The 18,194-nt window shown below is 41.8% G+C and overlaps 1 protein-coding gene across 2 annotated transcripts in view; it reads left to right on the top strand.

The window, feature by feature from the left end:
• The first annotated feature begins 1,006 nt into the window (after positions 1–1,006).
• SLC25A33 (solute carrier family 25 (pyrimidine nucleotide carrier), member 33) overlaps positions 1,007–18,194 on the top strand; it is a 31,820-nt gene continuing 14,632 nt past the window's right edge. The window contains exons 1-2 of one of the 2 annotated variants that reach the window (XM_012662633.1): positions 1,007–1,293; positions 13,368–13,547. In XM_012662633.1, the coding sequence (XP_012518087.1) occupies positions 1,238–1,293; positions 13,368–13,547 (236 nt within the window). In that variant the 5' untranslated portion in view covers positions 1,007–1,237. Of the gene's footprint in view, positions 1,294–9,941; positions 10,188–13,367; positions 13,548–18,194 lie in introns of those variants that run through there. The other variant, XM_012662634.1, reaches the window with a different exon arrangement.

The raw sequence follows: 18,194 nt of genomic DNA, 5'->3' as shown, positions 1-18,194 counted from the left end.
AGTCCAGGGTAACAAGGAAGCTTCTGGCATTGATGGCTGTGCAGAAGGTGATGTCATCATCAGGACAGGAAATAGGAGAGGCAAAGCAGATTTGGGGGAGGGGAAGAATGATAAGTCCAGTTTGGGACATTTATGCATTAGTTCCTTGGGCATTACTAAGATAGCAGGTACCTTGTCAGGAACAATGGTGAACAAAAGAAGCGAGGTCCCTGCTCTCCTGAAGCTTGCTTGCATTGCAGGGTGGGAACGACAATTTAAATAAATCAACAAAGTAACTGCAGAAGCCTAATTCAATAGAGTCATGTGATAAGACTGTGCTGCAAGGGTGGCCAGGGAAGGCTTTGCCGTCGTTTGGGGGCGACCTGGAGGTTAGCAGATGCCAGGCTGAGTTTGGCAGTGACCCAGGGATATACACGGAGAGAAGCAGTTTGGATATCTAAGTCTGGATTGGAGAGCATCAGAAAAGATAGGCCAAGAAGCATATCACGAAATACATGCAGCATATAATATTATTCACAGGAAGATCAAAAATATACATAATGACCTGTGAGTACACTTGGGGTTTAGGCTGTTTAGATCACGTTTTTTCCCTAAGCTGGGTGGTGACTACACAGGTGTGAGATGTAACATGTAATTTGTATACCTTTTTGCACACGTAAATATCACAAAGTAAAGTTTAGGGAAAAAAAAGGGTAAGGCGGAGGGCCTCGGCTAGGCTTTGCTAGGCCTGACTTCTGCCCATGAGCGAGGACCAGGCAGCCACAGCCAGTTTTCACTGCATCCATGCTCTGCCTCCGGCCTAGGCCAGCCCCCGCACCAGCCAACCGCTCAGGGTTGGCCTCGCCCAAGGCTGCGCAGTCGCCGCGCCCACACCCGCCCCCCGGCCAATGGGCGCGCGGGGACCGGGCCCACACCTCCGCCGCGCCGCGCCCCGCCCCAGTTCGCGCGCACTAGGTGACGTCACGGCCCGGCCCCCCTGCCACGTGACGGCCGCGCGCCTGGCTCCAGCTCGCTGCCCGGCTCGCGCCGCAGAGGCGGGTGAGGCACCGGCGGCCAAGCCGAGGAGGGCGTCGAGCGGGCGAGCCGACCCGGGCGTTGGGGCCCTCGCGCGCATGGAGGCAGCGCTGGCGGCCGCCTGAGGGCAGCAGGGCGAACGGACCCGGCGACCTCGGGCATCCCTCGAGCCGCCAGGCGCCCAGGGCACCGGTCGGCTACGGGCCGCGGAGCCGGCGCGGCCATGGCGACGGGCACTCAGCAGAAGGAGAACACGCTGCTTCACCTCTTCGCCGGCGGGTGAGCTCCCTGGGCCGAGCCCGCGCGCCCCGCCACCCGCGACTCCCTCGGCCTCCGCCCCGGCCTCTTCTCCGGGTGCGGCGCCGGCCTCCCGCGGCGGTTACCGGCCCCCCCTACCCCGGGCTGAGGCGCCGGCGCCCGGGAGGAGGAAGTCCCGTCGTCCGGGGCCGGTGGGCAGGGCCTGGGGAGGGGTCGGGCCTCTTCCATTTTCCCCCAACCCTGACCGCATCCCCCGAGGGTGATTTTCTCCCGCGCTTGTCGCGCTCCCGCCGCCCGTCCTCCTCCTCTCGGCGTCCCCAGCTTTCTCTCCTTTTGAACAATTAGTGGCTGATGTAAGTGTCATTCGGGGGCGGCCCTGTCTGGCCTCTGTGGCTCGGGCCGTGCGGTTCCTCCTTGGCCCTGGGGATCCTCAGGGTGGCCGGGGAGGTAATTCAGACAGTCGAAAGGGCCGCAGGTGCTGGACATCAGCAAGGGCCTGGAAAGTGCTGGTGATGCTGACCAGCAACACGTGGGGTTGTTGAAAGAGGGACCTCGGAAGAATGTGAGGTCAGGAAGGTGTGTGGTTTTGCTTTTCACCGGCTGGTGGATGCTTCCAGCGCCAGAGACCACATAATTTGTAAGATGTGCCTTGTTTTGAAAGCTGCATTTAGTTCGCTCGTCAGGCAGCTTAAATTTTTTTTCAGTGGCGGGGTTAGGAATAGAGCTGCCCCCCCCCGCCCCCCGAAAACAGAAGTTAAAATGTTTTTGAGTATTCGTAATTTTTTTTCTTTTATCGTAGCCGGTGGCTTTGGATCCTTTTGGAGTCTTGCACGTGTTTGGAGTCTTATTTGAGGACCTCATAGGTCTGGCACAGCAATTTTTAAGTGTAGGACATTTTGCAAAAAATTGAATTCTGGATTATCATCTTGACTGGAGTATTCTAGTTGCAGTCTGGACTGCTACCTAGATATGTTCCTTACTGCAAACAATGGTTGAGAAACTTATCTTCCACAATAACTGTGATGCAAGTGTTCCTGAACTCTTTGTGGTTTTACTGTAAGCGGCCACCGGCTTACTTTCTCTAACCAAAAAACTTCGGTGGTTCTTTATAGATAGGAAGAATGTCTCATTCATCTCTTCCCTGTCATTCCCTCTCAACCCTTCCTCCATGTCCCTGTTAATACTTCCTTTGAGAGTAACACAAGGGGGAAGCATTCTTAAATTAAGACACTCTTTATATAAATTTGTCATTTTGGGGAATTTTAAATGAGTTGGCCATATTTTTAAAATTCTACACATTTTTAAAGCCAAGAAGGAGAATTTTTAAAAAAATGAATTCGTTTTCAGTGATTTTTGACTTACTGTTTTCAGTAAAGTCTCTGTATTCCAAACTGGGAGAGTTACATGCTGGAGCAGCCTCTGCTGGGTCTCACTGCGGAATTGATGGCCCTGTCTTGGACAATCTCCTTGTGGACCCTTCACAGTGCCCTCTGGCTGCTGTTCCCCTACTGAAGCACCCTTTTACCTGGTGAGGGAGGAAAGCTGCAGTGGCCAGCACAGCTTGCCTGGATTGATTAAGATGTAGGAGTTTATTAGGGTAGTGCCTGAAGCCATTGTATTTAACAAGTTTCAGTTCCTTCAGTAGCGGTAGTTTGGGATTAAAGAAAAAACAGGAGTTTCAAAAGGATATTTTCAGAGTAACTAATTGGATTTTGACCCGTTCTCACTAGCCTAAAACATTTCAGTTTTCTTTAGGGTAGAACATGAAAGGAGCTGAGTATAGAATGGATATATTATATATTAATAGTTAAAATTAGTCAACCCAGTAGTCCCACCTAGTTCAGTGGAATAGTGTTGCTTTGCTCCAAGTAACTAGTTTCTACTGTTGTTAAGCTGGCGTCTTTCCAGAAAACTAAGCTTGCTTCCTTTAAGAAGCTTTTTAAAAAGAAGTCACAGCTCCCCCCTCCTTTAAAAATCTGTCACATTTTTCTTGTTTATTGAATAGCTATTGGAAACTATAATGTCATACAGGTTCAATGCTATCACTAATGATATTGAACAAGTATTTTTGTCAGGTATGATAGTCATGTGAATAGTTGAAAATCAATTTTACATCCTGGTAAATAAAAACACCAAAACAACTCAGTCTTTTAATTTCTTTGATTTTTTTTTAAGACAATTTTTGGATGCTTTGTGAAAGAGAAAAGACTCCTACATTAACCTGTAATAGTCATATTTTTAATACAGCGTATTGTCCTTTGAAAAGAGAATGGGAGACAAAACCACCCACAAATCAACACCTAGAAATAAACACTTTAGGAGAGGGTCTATGCATGCAAATAAGAAATGTGTAATTTCATGTCCATTTAAAAAATAGGCTCATGTGTGTTTTTTTTTTTTTTTTTTTTGGTGACTAACTGTCGCTCCTGGTAGAGTGCAGTGGCGTCATCATAGCTCACTGCAACCTCAGACTCCTGGGGTCTAGTGATCCTCCTGCCTCCGGAGTAGCTGGGACTACAGGTGCGCACTAGCACTGCCGAATAATTTTTTTTTTTTCTTTTCTTTTGGAGACGGGGTCTTGCTCTGGCTCAGGCGTGCACCAGCACTCCTGGATAATTTGGGGTCTTGCTTTTTGAGCTCCTGAGTTCAAGTGATCTTCTGCCTTAGCCTCCCAGAGTGCTAGAATTACAGGCAGGAGCCACCACGCCCGGCCACGCTCATGTTCTTTATATTGCTTTCTTCTTAGTAATATATTGAGCTTTAATGGCAGTGTGGTAGTGTATTCTCTGAATATATCATTAGCTAATCCTATTTGTCTACCATGCAATGCCTAGGTTGTGGGGAGATAGCAATGAAGAAGGCAAACTCAGTTTCTTTCTTTTTTTTTTTTTTGCCAGTCCCTGCCCACCCCAATTTGGTTTCTAAGCCCAGTGACAAGTTCAGTGGATGTCAGAGTCATTTACAACAGGGCTGCCTAATTTATTATGCCTATATAATTTCTAACTCTATGGTTGCTCGTTTTTTGCCATTATGCATAAGTGGACATCCTTATGTGTACTTGGTCTATTTCCTTTGGATAAAGCAGTACAAGTACAGTTGCTGTGTCAGAACATTTTTAAGGCTTTTGGTACCCACTCAGCACATTCATAAACTTTCTCTTAGGGTGAGTTACTTGCGCGTGAGGGAACCTCATTCATTTGATGTTGATTTTTAGTACCTTTAGTGTTTCTGCTATTTCTGCTTTCTTCCCTCCCACCCCAAAATCTGGGGAGTATTTTCAAAACCAAAAAGTACTCAAACACTTTATTGTTACTACATAACAAATAAAACCTGTCATTCGTTTTCTACTATTTAAACCATTTTGTCAAGAAAAACACTGAAACGCTCTGAAGTGGCCCTTCGATGTGTAGGCCAGATGTGCTGCGGAGGAAAATCCTGTAAGCTTTATCTGTCAAACAACTTGGGGGTTCTGGCTGTCTGGTCAGTGTTAGTGATGGCCTTCACCTGTTGGGCAAGCGCTTAACGTAGCAGGGTGGTGATTTAGGAAATCTTTCACCCGGCACCTGAAATAGCTCGACTAAGCTGTCCTTGGATTTAGAAGTTGATGGCCTGGATTAGATGCTTTGGGTCTTATTTTTATGGCATTTTTGTTTTGTTTTGTTTTGTCATCAAATATACTTAGCCTTTAAAATGTATTTTAATGGGAATGTGGTGTGTATGTATTTAAGGCATTAAACTATAGAATCAACAGATATTTTCAAAGTTCAGTATTTTCCCACGTTTCATGGGCAGCTGTTGCCAAGTACTGGGGTGCTTGTCCCTATACATTTAATGGTTACATTTGAAGAGTTAGGGAATAAAGAGATGGTGCAAGTTAATCTGTTTTCTAGGGGAACAATGTAGAGAAGGTGCAAGACTTATTTGAAATGCTTAAAGAAATTTTGATAAGACAAGTATGGTATGTGCATAATTTGTATAAGGCTTATATAAATATACCGCTGTGAATATACATTGACTTTGATTTCATCCTATATGTGACACATATTTCTAAAAATTGTTTGGTACTTGGGTGAAAATTTCCACTAGAATTTAAGTTTCGTGAGAGTAGGAACCATGTCTGTTTCCTTAGTGGTACATCCTAAGTACAGATTATTTGTGAATTATGAACTCGGTTCCATATTAAGATTTATTGAAACTGTATTGGCATAAAGTAATGTTGTTTTGGATTTGTCTATTTGTGAAAGATATGATTCTCTTCAGGTTCAGAAAGTACTAGTTTTTTATTCATTTGGAGTGCTATTTAAAATTTTCTTTCCAAATGAGATAGAAAATAGGAAATAGCATCTAAAGAATTAGGTACGTCAAAAACTATTTTGCACGCTTTTGTGTTCCCACACGCCCCCTGGTGGCGAGTGTAAAGAAGACCTCGCCTCAGCCACATGTATGTGTGGCATTTTTGTTAAGGGATGAGAAGGGATTCAGAAGGATAAACTGGAATCCTGGTGAGAATCCATTATCCCAACCCGACAACTGCTGTAATTGGGGTGCATGAGCTGTGGAGTCAGATAGTCTTTGGGAGGGGAGGACAAGAAGTCTAATGTTTGGACTGTGTTTGTCTCACGATCACCACAAAATAAAAGTGTAGAAAATGAAAAAAAAAAAAAAACTATTTTGCTTTAATCCAGTGAATACAGAATTTGCCTAATCAAAATATCATAAGCCTGTGCCAGGTATTCATTTTTTTCAACACAAGACTTGTTCTTTTATGAAATGAGTCGTTGTAATTATGATAGTTTGTGAAAGATATAAAGCATTTATCTTCATAATCTTTTGGGTCAATTAACAAGATAAAAGTCTCAAGTAAGCCTCCCCTCCCACTTTTTTTTTGTGAAATTTTGATACCTGTTTAAATGGGTCTGCTTTGAGTCGTTTTTCTTCAGGATCACCTATCTTGCCTTAAGGAGTTCTTCCATTATCTTTGGCGCCTGTACCAGGCCCTCAATAAATGCCTGTTCAACAAACTGACAGAAGACCAAGACAAGGATTCAGTACAGGTATTTCAGGGTACTCTTTTTTTTTTTTTTTTGAGACAGACAGAGTCTCACTCTTTTGTCCAGGCTAGAGTGAGTGCCATGGCATCAGCCTAGCTCACAGCAACCTCACACTCCTGGGCTCAAGCGATCCTTCTGCCTCAGACTCCCGAGTAACTGGGACTACAGGCATGCGCCACCATGCCCGGCTAGTTTTTTCTATATATTTTTAGTTGTCCGATTAATTTCTTTCTATTTTTTAGTAGAGACGGGGTCTCGTTCTTGCTCAGGCTGATTTCGAACTCCTGAGCTCAAACAATCCACCCGCCTCGGCCTCCCAGAGAGCTAGGATTACAGGCAACTAATGTTTTTTAAGCAGTGACTATAGAGGTGGCAGATAAAAAGAAGAAATAACCCCAAAGATTAGGAAGATTACCAGGTATCTGGCAGTATTATTTATTGGTGGAACCGTTTCTGTACATATGTATAGCTGTGAGTGTGGAAACCAGTTTACCATTGTTTGGGAATAATTACTGTAATAAAGAGCACATTGGCCTTTAGTGCCTAATGTGAGTGTGCATAGGAAACAGGTTCTTGTTGAAAACATCTAGTTTTAAAATTGCCATTGTGATTTGAAACTGAGTTAAAAGATAAAAATCCGTGTGTGTAATTTAAAACTTTTTCGTAACTCTGATCACATAAAGTAGGAAAACCCAGTGTGTTTGTTGTGGTAGTAATATTTTACCTTTGCTCTGCTGTCATCAGCTGGAGGAGAGGAGCCTAATTCACAATCAAGGGCTGTGGGTAAAATGATAAAAGGTAAATATGTCTTTATGTAATAAACACCAGACAGATTCTGGAAAGGAAAAATGAGAGAAGGTAGAGAAATGGGGAGGGAGCATATTTTTGTAGAAAAAGGAATGCACAGTAAAAAAGGTGCAGAAAAAATCCATTTAATAAATTTTTTAGGAAGTTAGGCAAATAGATTTGAAGTCTATCTCTTGTGACTGCTCTTAGGTAATTTAACCACTATTCATAGCCTTTGTGCTACTCAAATCCTTTGGATGTTTGCTCTGAATGGAATATCCAACAGAGGATTTTCTCTGGGCTTCGACATCAGTGACTAGAGCAGTAGAGGCAAAATTAAATTAATATCCAGGAAGTTTCCTCATAGCTGTTAAAAACATAGCCTGCTGCAAACATAACTGCTCTTTGGAAGATTATTTATAATAGTAAAACTCTTCAGCTTTCTTGAAAAGTTCAGGTACAAATTTTTTTGATTAGGCTCATTTAGAAGGCTTTCAGTTTTAAGTAATAGAAAATTCACTTCAAACTGGCTTAATTATTGGTATATATACCTGAATTCTAGAGGGAGAACAAGCTTCAGAATAGGGCTTATCTAAACAACATAACAGTGCCACTATGGGACCCGTCCGTGCTCTGCCTTCCAGTAACTCTGCTTGATTTTAAAGTTGGCCCCTGCATGGCCACAAAATGGCTTCCAACGGCTCCTTGTGTTTCTCCCACCATTGAACAAGTCTTGAGTTTAACTCTGATTGGACCAACTTGAACACATGCCGATTGCTTTACACCAGTCATTGCCCCCGTGGGAATTAAGCTGAGTATCTTGGGCTGAATCATGTGCCCATCTCTAAACAGATAACGTGGCAAAGTAGATGTTACGTTGACAGGCTCAAGTGAGTCAGGACTAAAACTGTATGGTTCAAGAAATTTGGGATCTTGTTAAGAGGAAGAGAGGAATGGATGCTGAGGAGGCAACCAGTGATGCCCACCACATTGGTTATACTGCCTTCAGATATATTGTCCATTTTATTGGCTTAGAGCAGGGTTTCTCAACCTGGGTTGGGTAATTATTTGTTTTGTGAGGAGAGGCTGTCCTGTGTACTGTAGGACGTTTAGCAGCATCTCTGGCCTCTACCCACTAGATGCTAGTAAACCCTGTCGCGGCCCGGATTGCAGAACGGGGCATGGACACAGAAAGAAACACACAGACACACACAAGACATACAAGACTGCAGTACCCGATTTGTACCAGTCGCTTTATTTATATACTTTTTCTGTGTCTGGCAACTACTTCCTGGTACATGACTACCTTGGGCGCCTTGAGGAAAACATTTTCATTCCTTCCAGACGATTGCTCAATGGAAGCAGATGTTTGCATCTTAACTTCTTTATCTCATTACCGTATGCAGGACAATGAGTCGCCTTGGCTTGTTTGCAAGACCCTAGGCGCTTGGTTATCTGTCATAAAGCCGTCTGTCATGAGGAATAGTTGTGTTTGTCCAACAGGCCGTGTCCGGACCTATTGTCCTCTGGCCCCAAGGAGAGCACATCCAGTTTCGCTGACTCTGGGCTTAAGCCAATTTTTGCCCAGGGACGGTCCCTACAAACCCTGCTTCCACATTTCAACAGCCAAAAATGTCTTCATACATTGCCATATGTCACAGGGGTGGGGACAAAATTGCCCCAGTTGATAACCACTGGTCTAGAATAGTGCTTCAAACTTAAATCGCACAGCCCTATGATTAAAGTGTTTGTGCATATCCCCATGTATAATTATATTACACATATTAATTTTATACATATTATAAAACACACAAAACAGAAATTAAATGGTAGAGATTATAAATAAAATGAAATTTTATTTCTTTCTGTAATATTTTTCTTCTGTATGCCAGTAGATTGTTGTGCGCATCTCATGTAGAGTACTGAGAGAGGGTTCTCCTGTCACTGTCTCCCTCTTTGTCCCCAGCCCCTGGTGGGTCTGGGCTGTAGACTGAGGGAACTTGTGAGGTTGGGAGACTGGCAGCTTGCTCTGTGGCCAGATGCTTCTTGCAAGAGGGAGTCTGCTGTGTCAGTCCAAGCCTGCAGGATGAGAAGGGACTGGTGTGTGCCTCGAGCCAATCTTGTTGGCTCCTGGAGGGCATATAAGGATACTATAGTGGGCCTCATTGGCTCGGTGTCAAGGAGCATGGGACCAGAGGAAGAGAAGCTATCTAGTGCTACCTGCCAAGTCCCCGGGCCAAGTAATCAGAAAGGTAATTGGGGATGGACTGTTGGTAGGACCAATGTGGGAGCTCCGCTTATTGGGGCTTGTAGTAGGTTGAACACTGTCTACACCGAAATCATAACATTTGCTGAGGCCTCCAATACAACACACAGCCACATAGACCCACAACAAGACAAGGACTGATTATATAAGACCACCTTTCCCCTCCCTATCTGCCAGCCCAGAGAATCCTAGAGAGAGGAAAAGTGAAAAAGCAGAGCAAGTCCCCTTAAGCCACTGTCTAGCTGGCAGTGATGGAGGGAAATTGTTTTTATTTTTTTTATGAGGTCTCACTGTATTGCCCAGGCTGGTCTCAAACTCCTGGGCTCAGGTGATCTCCCACCTTGACCTCCCAAAGTGCTGGAGTTACAGGCATGAGCCACAACGCCCAGTTAGGGAGGGAAGTTTTGAATCAGATTTGAGTTTGACGTTTTCAATGGGACTGAACTTGAAAAACTGCAATTTACTGGAAAGTTAGGAAATCTCCCCGTGATGTCATTGAAAGGAAAGAGGGACTCAGAGAACAGCCAAAAAGGTAGTGATGGATGGAGGACCAGACATGGGACTAATAGCTGTGCCCCTTCTGAACTGAGACTCCCAAGCAGCTCAGTTAACATCAGAGCCAGCGTGGACAGGGCTTCAGCAGACTGTGTTGATTGGGGTTAGGAACCAGGCAGGATGATGGTATTGTTTGTATTGAGAAATGACAGGAACTTTTTTTCTACAAAGAATACAGTTTATCATAATCTTAAATGCAAATGCTTTGGATCCGACATGATTAAATAATTTTGGAAAAGTTTGGAAAGCCAGTCTAGGTAAGTCAGCATTTTATATTTATAGCATCATCTCAAATTGATGAATGTCTTGTATATGTTGGTTCATGAAGAAAGAAAGAAAAATTGAGCTGAAAGATAACTTGAAAAATGAAATGTTTTAAATTTCAGAAAGAATCTTTGGAAATTTTAGTTTAATATTAGAACTTGTTTTGTTCTAATTAAGAGTATTTTAGTGAATGTGTCCAACACAGCTTAATGACTTAAAAATATCCTTAGGACATTTCACGTCTAAGATTTTTTCTTTCCAGTAGGTAATGAGGGGCTTAGCTACTGAGTAGTAACTTTAATAGTAATACTGTAGTGTTCGGTTTGCAGTGTTTTCCCATTTTTTGGTTGTTTGCTGTGATACTATGTGGCTGGCATGATCCCTATTAGACAAGGCACCTGAGCCCTAGTTCACCCAGTTGGTAAGTGGTTTAGAAGTCCGGGCGTTTTTGTCACCACCATCCCCTCCTGCTGTGGTCACAGTGTACGACATACAAAAAAGTGATAGTGATAGTGAGTGTGGCCTGCCACCCTCAAAGAGGTCACCGGCTGTCAGTAGGGCGTTTGCTTTTTCGAACAAACATATATATACCTTCCTGTCGGTCATCCTTTGATCAGGGCATAAGTTTCGATAACAGTTGGCCAGGGTAATGAGTGCGACCGACTTTGGGACAAAGCAGTGGTGGTTGACTTGTATGGTATTTGAACTTATTGACTTTCTGATGAAAGAATTTACCCAAAAGCGCTTTTTTTGGTGACTTGGAGTTATGCTATTTGAACACAAATAGATTTCAGATATGTCTTTATCTTGCTCTATAGCTGGTAAGTTTTCCAGTATTTTAAAATGTTGTACTTTTTAAACATGGGTATTATAATAGATAAGAGTAATTTGTGAATAGACATAGGTTAGAAAGGTTTTTATTTACCTCTATTTCTAAACACTCCTCATTAAACCCCATTATATTCCATTTTCTTTAGATATATTCTAGTACTTAGAGCAAATTATACAGACCAATGTTAAGTTAGGCTCACAGTTTGTTTTGTTTTTTAAAGACAGGGCCTCATTCTCTCCCCCACGCTGGAGTGCAGTGGCATGAGCCACCATGGCTGGTCTCAGTTTTTTCTTGATTAAAAAAACACACACACATATTAGTTTTAAAGACCTAATTGTCTAATCAATTTTCCATTTTTGAGTGTGAATGTAAGCAGTCTAAGTTAGCTAACAAAGCTATATTGCAAGGCCAGGTACAGTGGCTCACCTGTAATCCCAGCACTTTGGGAGGCCGAGGTGGGAGGATCACTTGAGCCCATGAGTTGGTGGCTGCAGTTGAGCTATCATCATGCCATTGCACTCCAGCCTGGGTGATAGAGTGAGACCCCATCGCTTAAAAACAAAAACAACCACAAAGCTATATGCAATAGCTATCTTTCCATAATACTCTGAAAGAAGATACCTTAGTATAGTGGAGAGAATATAGGCTTTGGAGATGTTGCTTTGAGACTTTGAGAAAGTGCATTACCTCATTGAGACCCAGGCTTGCCATCTGTAAAGTAAGGATACGTCTTTCCTTCCTTCCAGTTCTGATTGTAACCCCTTAAATTGCTTTTGTGACTGATAGGCTTTGGCCCATCAGTTAAGAAAAACACTGTGATATATTATCATCATGATTTTAAAGCAAGTTTATCTAAGTAGCCAAAAATGGTTAATTTCCTCTCCTCTCATCCTCCCCCTCATCCTCTGTACATTTCTATCTCTTTCTGACATTTAGTTTCCTCATTATAAATTGGGGCTAATTAATAATTCCTACCTCACAGGTTGTTGAAGGATTGAATTATTGTCATAAAATAACCATTCAATCAATGGCATTAGTGCTGCTATTTGAACAGCTTCCAATTCTGTTATCCAGATATTGCTTGCTGTATGGAACTAGTAGGCTCCTGATTTTAAAATCCTGCATGGGGATTTTATTTCATTCATTACTTCAGGGTCTGTGTTCAGTGCTGGATTTACTTCCAGATTTCCAACACTTAGATCTAATGGAGTAAGGAAGCTAACATAAATATTATATGTGTGCCAAGGCTTGTCCTTTTTTCCTGTTGTTACTTTTCCCAGTCAGAGAAGCTGGTACTATATTATTTTTGTTGACCCACCTGTTGCCTGCCAGGTGCTACACTCGAGCTAAGTGCAAAAATGCATGAATTCACAGCTTGTGTCAAGGAGCTCCAGGCTAGTGAGAGATGCTTTTTTGAAGTATTTAGATACCTTACAAGACATTCTCCTTGAGTTCTGATGCCAGGAATGCAAAGATGAATGAGGCCCCAGGTCCTTATCTTGAGGAATTCAGATTGCAGAGCTATGTTTGCTACAGAGTGAGGCCTGTGTCACTGGTAGGTATGGGTGAGGATGGAGATGGTCCATGACATTGTTAATTATACCTAGCCCATTGAAGGATAAATAGGTGAATTGTCTTGAGGAAAAATATTCAAATAATAATTCAGGTAATCTCTGTACGAACACATGGAAAGGGTAGTACTCAAATGACTGACTTGGGAACCTTGATCCAGAGAGACAGCATGACTAATGAAAGCACAGAGGATAAATTGATTAGTTGTGAGTGAAGGAAACCAAGGACTTCATTGTTGAAAATAAGCTTTAGCTTAATTTTCAATGGAGTTCAGATTAATCAGATTTTAATAAAAGTCTGTGTTGTAGTAAACATTGATTTTCAAAATAGTGGCATTACCTGAATAACTGGTTCGTTTGAGTGTGCAAAGAGGTGTTTTCTAGAATACTCATTGCAGCATGGTAATGAAATTGCAAATGACATGACTGTCCGACAGTAGGAAATTGGTTAAAATGTTATCCATTGATACAGAGAGATGGTATGAAACCATTACAGATGATGATGTAGGTATTATATGTATACTGACATAGCAGGGTACTCACAATATCTGGATGGGAGGGATGAAGTTAAAAAGCCAGTAATGTAAAGCCTCAAAGGATGTGCTAACATGGTAGTAATAGTTATCTCTTTAGCTGTGGGATTTCAACTAATTTTTTTTAACCTCCTTTGTGGTCTAATTTTAAAGAGAGGAAAATTAAACTTCACATTCCACATTTGTGTAGAGAATAGCAAAGCTTTTCTGATCCCGCTGTAATTTCCTTTCTTACAGGTGTGGGGGCACAGTTGGTGCTATTTTCACTTGTCCACTAGAAGTCATTAAGACGAGGTTGCAGTCTTCCAGATTCGCTCTCCGGACAGTCTATTATCCTCAGGTTCATCTGGGGACCATTAGTGGAGCTGGAATGGTGAGACCAACATCTGTGACACCTGGACTCTTTCAGGTTCTAAAGTAAGTTCAGTCCGCATTTAGTCCCGTCTGCTCCTGCCTGCCTCCACTATCAAAACAGAATGTCCATCACGCTCATCAGATGGGATGTTCTGTTTGCATAGTCTTGGTTCAAACTTAAGAATTATGTTTCTTTACCAGTACCTTTGAACTCTGACCTTGCTCCCTTGGCAGCAGGGGTCCTGGTGTGCATGTGATCATCATCCAGGGGCAGTTAGAGTACACCTAACAAAGCAAACTGAAAATCCCTGTGCAAATTGTTGCATCAAATTGTCACTCTTGCTCAAATCTTTTGAGGGTTAGCATGATAAGAAGTGGTAGAGTAAAATTTTAAAAATTGCACAAGAGAAGAGTTGTGAATATTAATATTTTAAGAGGAAGTAATGTGGAGACAAAATGTTTTTGTTTTTTACTTTTTGTTTGGAAATAAATTTATAGAAAAGTTGCAATATATTTAATGAAAATGGATTTTAAATTTTTTGTTTTATATCTAGGCTACCTGCCAATTTTTTAATTTTTACTGCAGGAAAAATATCTCATTCGCTTACAAAGCAGCTAAATATTTATGAGTTGATTTTGGCTTATCAGTCTCTCTGCTTAAAGCAAAATCAGAAATTCAGAATAGTACTTGACAGTGTCTGATTTTTGGCTTAGGGCCTTGTACTTTAACAGAGATATTCAATAAATAATAGTTGAATTTAACTGAGCATGATATTCAGATCTCTGAAACTTACCCTTGGGAAAGAGTGTTCAAAAAGACATTGCTATTTATCAGTATAGAGATTTAGTTGGGAAATGTTAGAAAAAGAAGCAATAAAATGGAAATGCTCTGTCTTAAAAACCACAGTGCTTATCACTTTTAGTCACAATTAAGGCAGGATGAGTTTGTTTTTAGATATGTTTTGTTTGTGAAACCTGCCTATAAGCCACTCAGGCAGCCATGCCAGATGTGTATGCAGGTGCATCTGAGCTTATGGAGCAGAACTGGACAGCAAGGCCAGCTGCTGAGGACAAGGTCCCAGGTGAGAGAATCAGAAACCCAGCTAAGGAGTGGTAAGGTCAACATCCAAGACTCCAGGAGAATAATTTTTTTAAACTAAACACTGAGAAGGGGAGTGGAAACACAAAAGTCTGGAAGGTTAGGGATAGGCACAGAAAACACAGAAGAACAGAGATGTGGAGGAAAACTTTGATCTCAGGACAGATCCAAGCCCATGGTCCTCAACAGGGCATGGCAGTGAAAACACCCCCTTCCTGCTTTGCCTTTTCTCACACTTAGGCAGCACCAGTGTCTCAGGTGACTCCCTTCTTCCAAGGAACATGTAGTGCTTTGGACGTAATGAAACTGAGACGTAATTTGTCCACTTCACTAACATTGAAAGTGAACTTCCTCTTACATGCTTGCCAAATAACTCATGACTAGTGAATTTGGATTTACTGTAATTGGGAAATTGTTACCCAGCACTGTGGGTATAAACAGGGCCAAGCCTGTAAGACAAATGGGACCGTCTCTCTGTTTTAGATTTTATAGGATGTACAGATAGAGCACCCCTTATCCGAAATTCTTGGGACCAGAAGTGTTCTGGGTTTCAGATTTTGGAAGATTTCCTTTATACATGTGGGTTCAGCATCCCTACTCCAGAAATCCAAAATGTTCCAATGAGCATTTCCTTTGAGCATCATGTCGGCCCTCAAAAAGTTTCCAATTTTGGAGCATTTCGGATTTCAGGTTTTCAGATTAGGTATACTCAAACCTGTATGTTCAATATCTTCAGTATCTTATGTTTCTCGTATTTCCAGTAAACTCCCCCAATATGTGTATGTGTGTGTGTGTGTGTGTGTGTGTGTGTGTGTGTGTGTGTGTATGTTTATATTTCCCACCATTAGGGCAATTGTTTATAAAATGTAAACCAAAGGGGAAAAGCTACCCCATCTTTTAAAATATAGAAACAAAATCCACACCACACAAACAACAAACCATGTTCACGGTGGACCCACAGCATCCATTGGTTACAGCCACAGCTACAGAATACTGAGAGATCACTTACATGTGAATACTTTTTAAATGACTTACACTATATTCACATCAAAATATAGAATTGGAACAATGGAATTAAGTAAAATTTGTTATAATATTTTGTTAGAAAAGCATTTGTAAGGTGGCATTTTTCACCCTAGAGCTCTTTTATGTAGTTAAACTTTATTTTCTCGGCTTGATACATATATTTTCGAGGTTCTCTAGCACAACTTAGCTGATGTTTAATAGTTTTTAAGTATAAAAAGTCTTTTAAGTATCAAAGACTACTTTTATGTAGTATTATGTTATGGATTTTTCACGGCAATCTTAGGAGATTAGCGCTCAGACATGATATTACCTCTTATTTTACAGAGGAGGACATGCAGATTCGAGGTTAAATGACATACCCAAAGTCATGTTTAATGTACATCCACCTTATTTCTAAGAAAGATTTGAATCCACTAAGAGTAAAATAAGAAACAACCATGAATAAGCCTTAGAAAAGAAGCTGAGACTCTGCTGTTTTCACGTGGAGACAGCAGTGGTTACTGGCTCAGAGACTTCTAGGACCATGTCCTCCTAGCCCCCACCTGCTGCTTCTGTTTCCTCTACTGTGCCTACAGCCTTACAGCCTCCTGCCATTGGAGAGTCCCGGAGCTCAGACTCTGGCCCACTCTAGCTGCGGCCACTCCCTCAGGAGTGCACTTAGTCTCATGGCTGTAAATACCATCTGTGAGCTGGCAGCGTTTCTCCTCTGATCCTCACGTGCTCCATCTAGCTATCTGTTTGACAGTTCTCATGTTTACTGGTCATCCAAAGCATAACATGCGTCAAACCAAGCTCCCTAGAACGTGCTGCTCCCAGAGACTTGCTGGTCTCCATGAAAGGCAACTCTACCCTTCCAACTATACAGATCTAAAGCCTCAGAGCCATCCTTGGATCTTATTTTTCTCAACCCCCAGCAAATCCTATCACCTCTACCTTCAAAATATATGTATAGAACCTGACCCCTTTTTACTACTTCCTCCACTGCAATCCTGCTGGAAGCCATATGTTACCTGCATTAGTGCGTTACTTTCCTGGCCACTCTGGCCTGAGACCTTGCTATAGTCCATCCTCAGTCTGTTCTTGGCAGAGCAGCCAGAGAACCCTGTGCTGGGATCCCTCCGTGGCTGCCCTCTCCCTCCGGGTAAGAGCTACAGCTGTCCCTGTGGCCTCCTGGTCTCTAACAATTGTCATCCCTCCCATTACTTCTCTGACTTCATCTCCTGTTTCCCCCCTTGCTCCTCCAGCTTTATGCATGCCACCTTGTTCCCTTTAAAAGGGCAGGGACGTTTTCCCTTGCAGAGTCTTTGTAGTAGAAGTCATCTGCGTGGCTTGCTCCCAACTGTTACCTTTGCAGGAAGGCCTTGCAATGACCATGCTATTTAAAACTGAACTCTCCCACCACGCCCATCTCTCCTTTCTGCTTTATTTTTATCCGCAGCACAGCACTTACCTCCATCCAGCATACAGTGTAGTTTACCGATTTGTCTTTTTTCTTTTCACTCTCCTTACCCCGCCCCATGGAAATTCCTTGGAGGTAGTGACTTTGGTTTGCTTTAATTACTGAAATAGTCCAAGCACCTAGAATGTTGCCTGTCACATAGTAAACATTCAGTATAAATTGAATGAATGAATGCATTTTGGCACATCAGTAAGATACTGCCTATAAAGGGCTTAACAACCCCCCAAAACACATACATATGCACTGCATAAATAAATATTAGCTTCTGTCATTATGCTATGTACCCTCTGTGTTTTTTTAAAGATAAGATATTTATGCTAACAAAAAGGCATGGGAAATGAAATAAATAAATAAAGATAAGATTTTTAACTGAGTTTCTATGTGGTCAAGGCAAAGAGGGGAATATCATATTACATAATTCTCTTCTGAAGAAAGCACACTCCCTTTTCCGAGGAAATGTATATCTTTTCCTGTTAATAAGTTCTAAAAGCAGTTTGTAAGTCAATAATTTCATAAAACCAATATACCAACACAAAAACCATTGTCTTTTGGGTGATTTAACTGAGGATGACTTCTTTTCACCTTGTACTCTCACCTGGATTATTGTTTAGCTTTCCATTTCTTCTATTAACCACCCCTAATCTAAGAGCAGTGACCGTGGTTTACAGAGAAGATCTTTATCTAGTAAGTGATAAAGGAAGGACAAAGGTGCAGGGCTTTCCTTACGCCACAAATCCCATCTTGGTTTTTGTTAAAAAAAAAAAAAACAAAAAAAAAACAACAATATGAATAACGTGGCCATTCCTTTTAAATTGGTTATTAGTCCTACTCTTTCACAGAGTCCTACTTTAAAAGCTTTATCAGACAACAGAATTTATTTTATAGGAAGTTTATTTTTCAAAATGTAAATCATGGTTTGCTGGCATCTCAGTTTAACCTGTTAGAGAAAAAATATTCTCCATTGGAGAACCGGTAACCTTTTTTTTTTTGCTTATGGTTACTTGAAAAGAAAAAAGGCAAAATGTTAACAGATCAGGTTCTCACTATTACATTTACCACAAGAATAGTATATCTATTTTTTTCAGGTATCTTTTTTTTAAATAAAATGTCTTCTGGCTTGATATTT

Source organism: Propithecus coquereli, unplaced genomic scaffold, assembly GCF_000956105.1.
Source record: "Propithecus coquereli isolate 6110/MARCELLA unplaced genomic scaffold, Pcoq_1.0 Scaffold77, whole genome shotgun sequence".
Taxonomy (NCBI): Eukaryota; Metazoa; Chordata; class Mammalia; order Primates; family Indriidae; genus Propithecus; species Propithecus coquereli.
The sequence above is the reverse complement of the archived record's forward strand: the minus strand, read 5'-3'. Positions and strand labels throughout refer to the sequence as shown.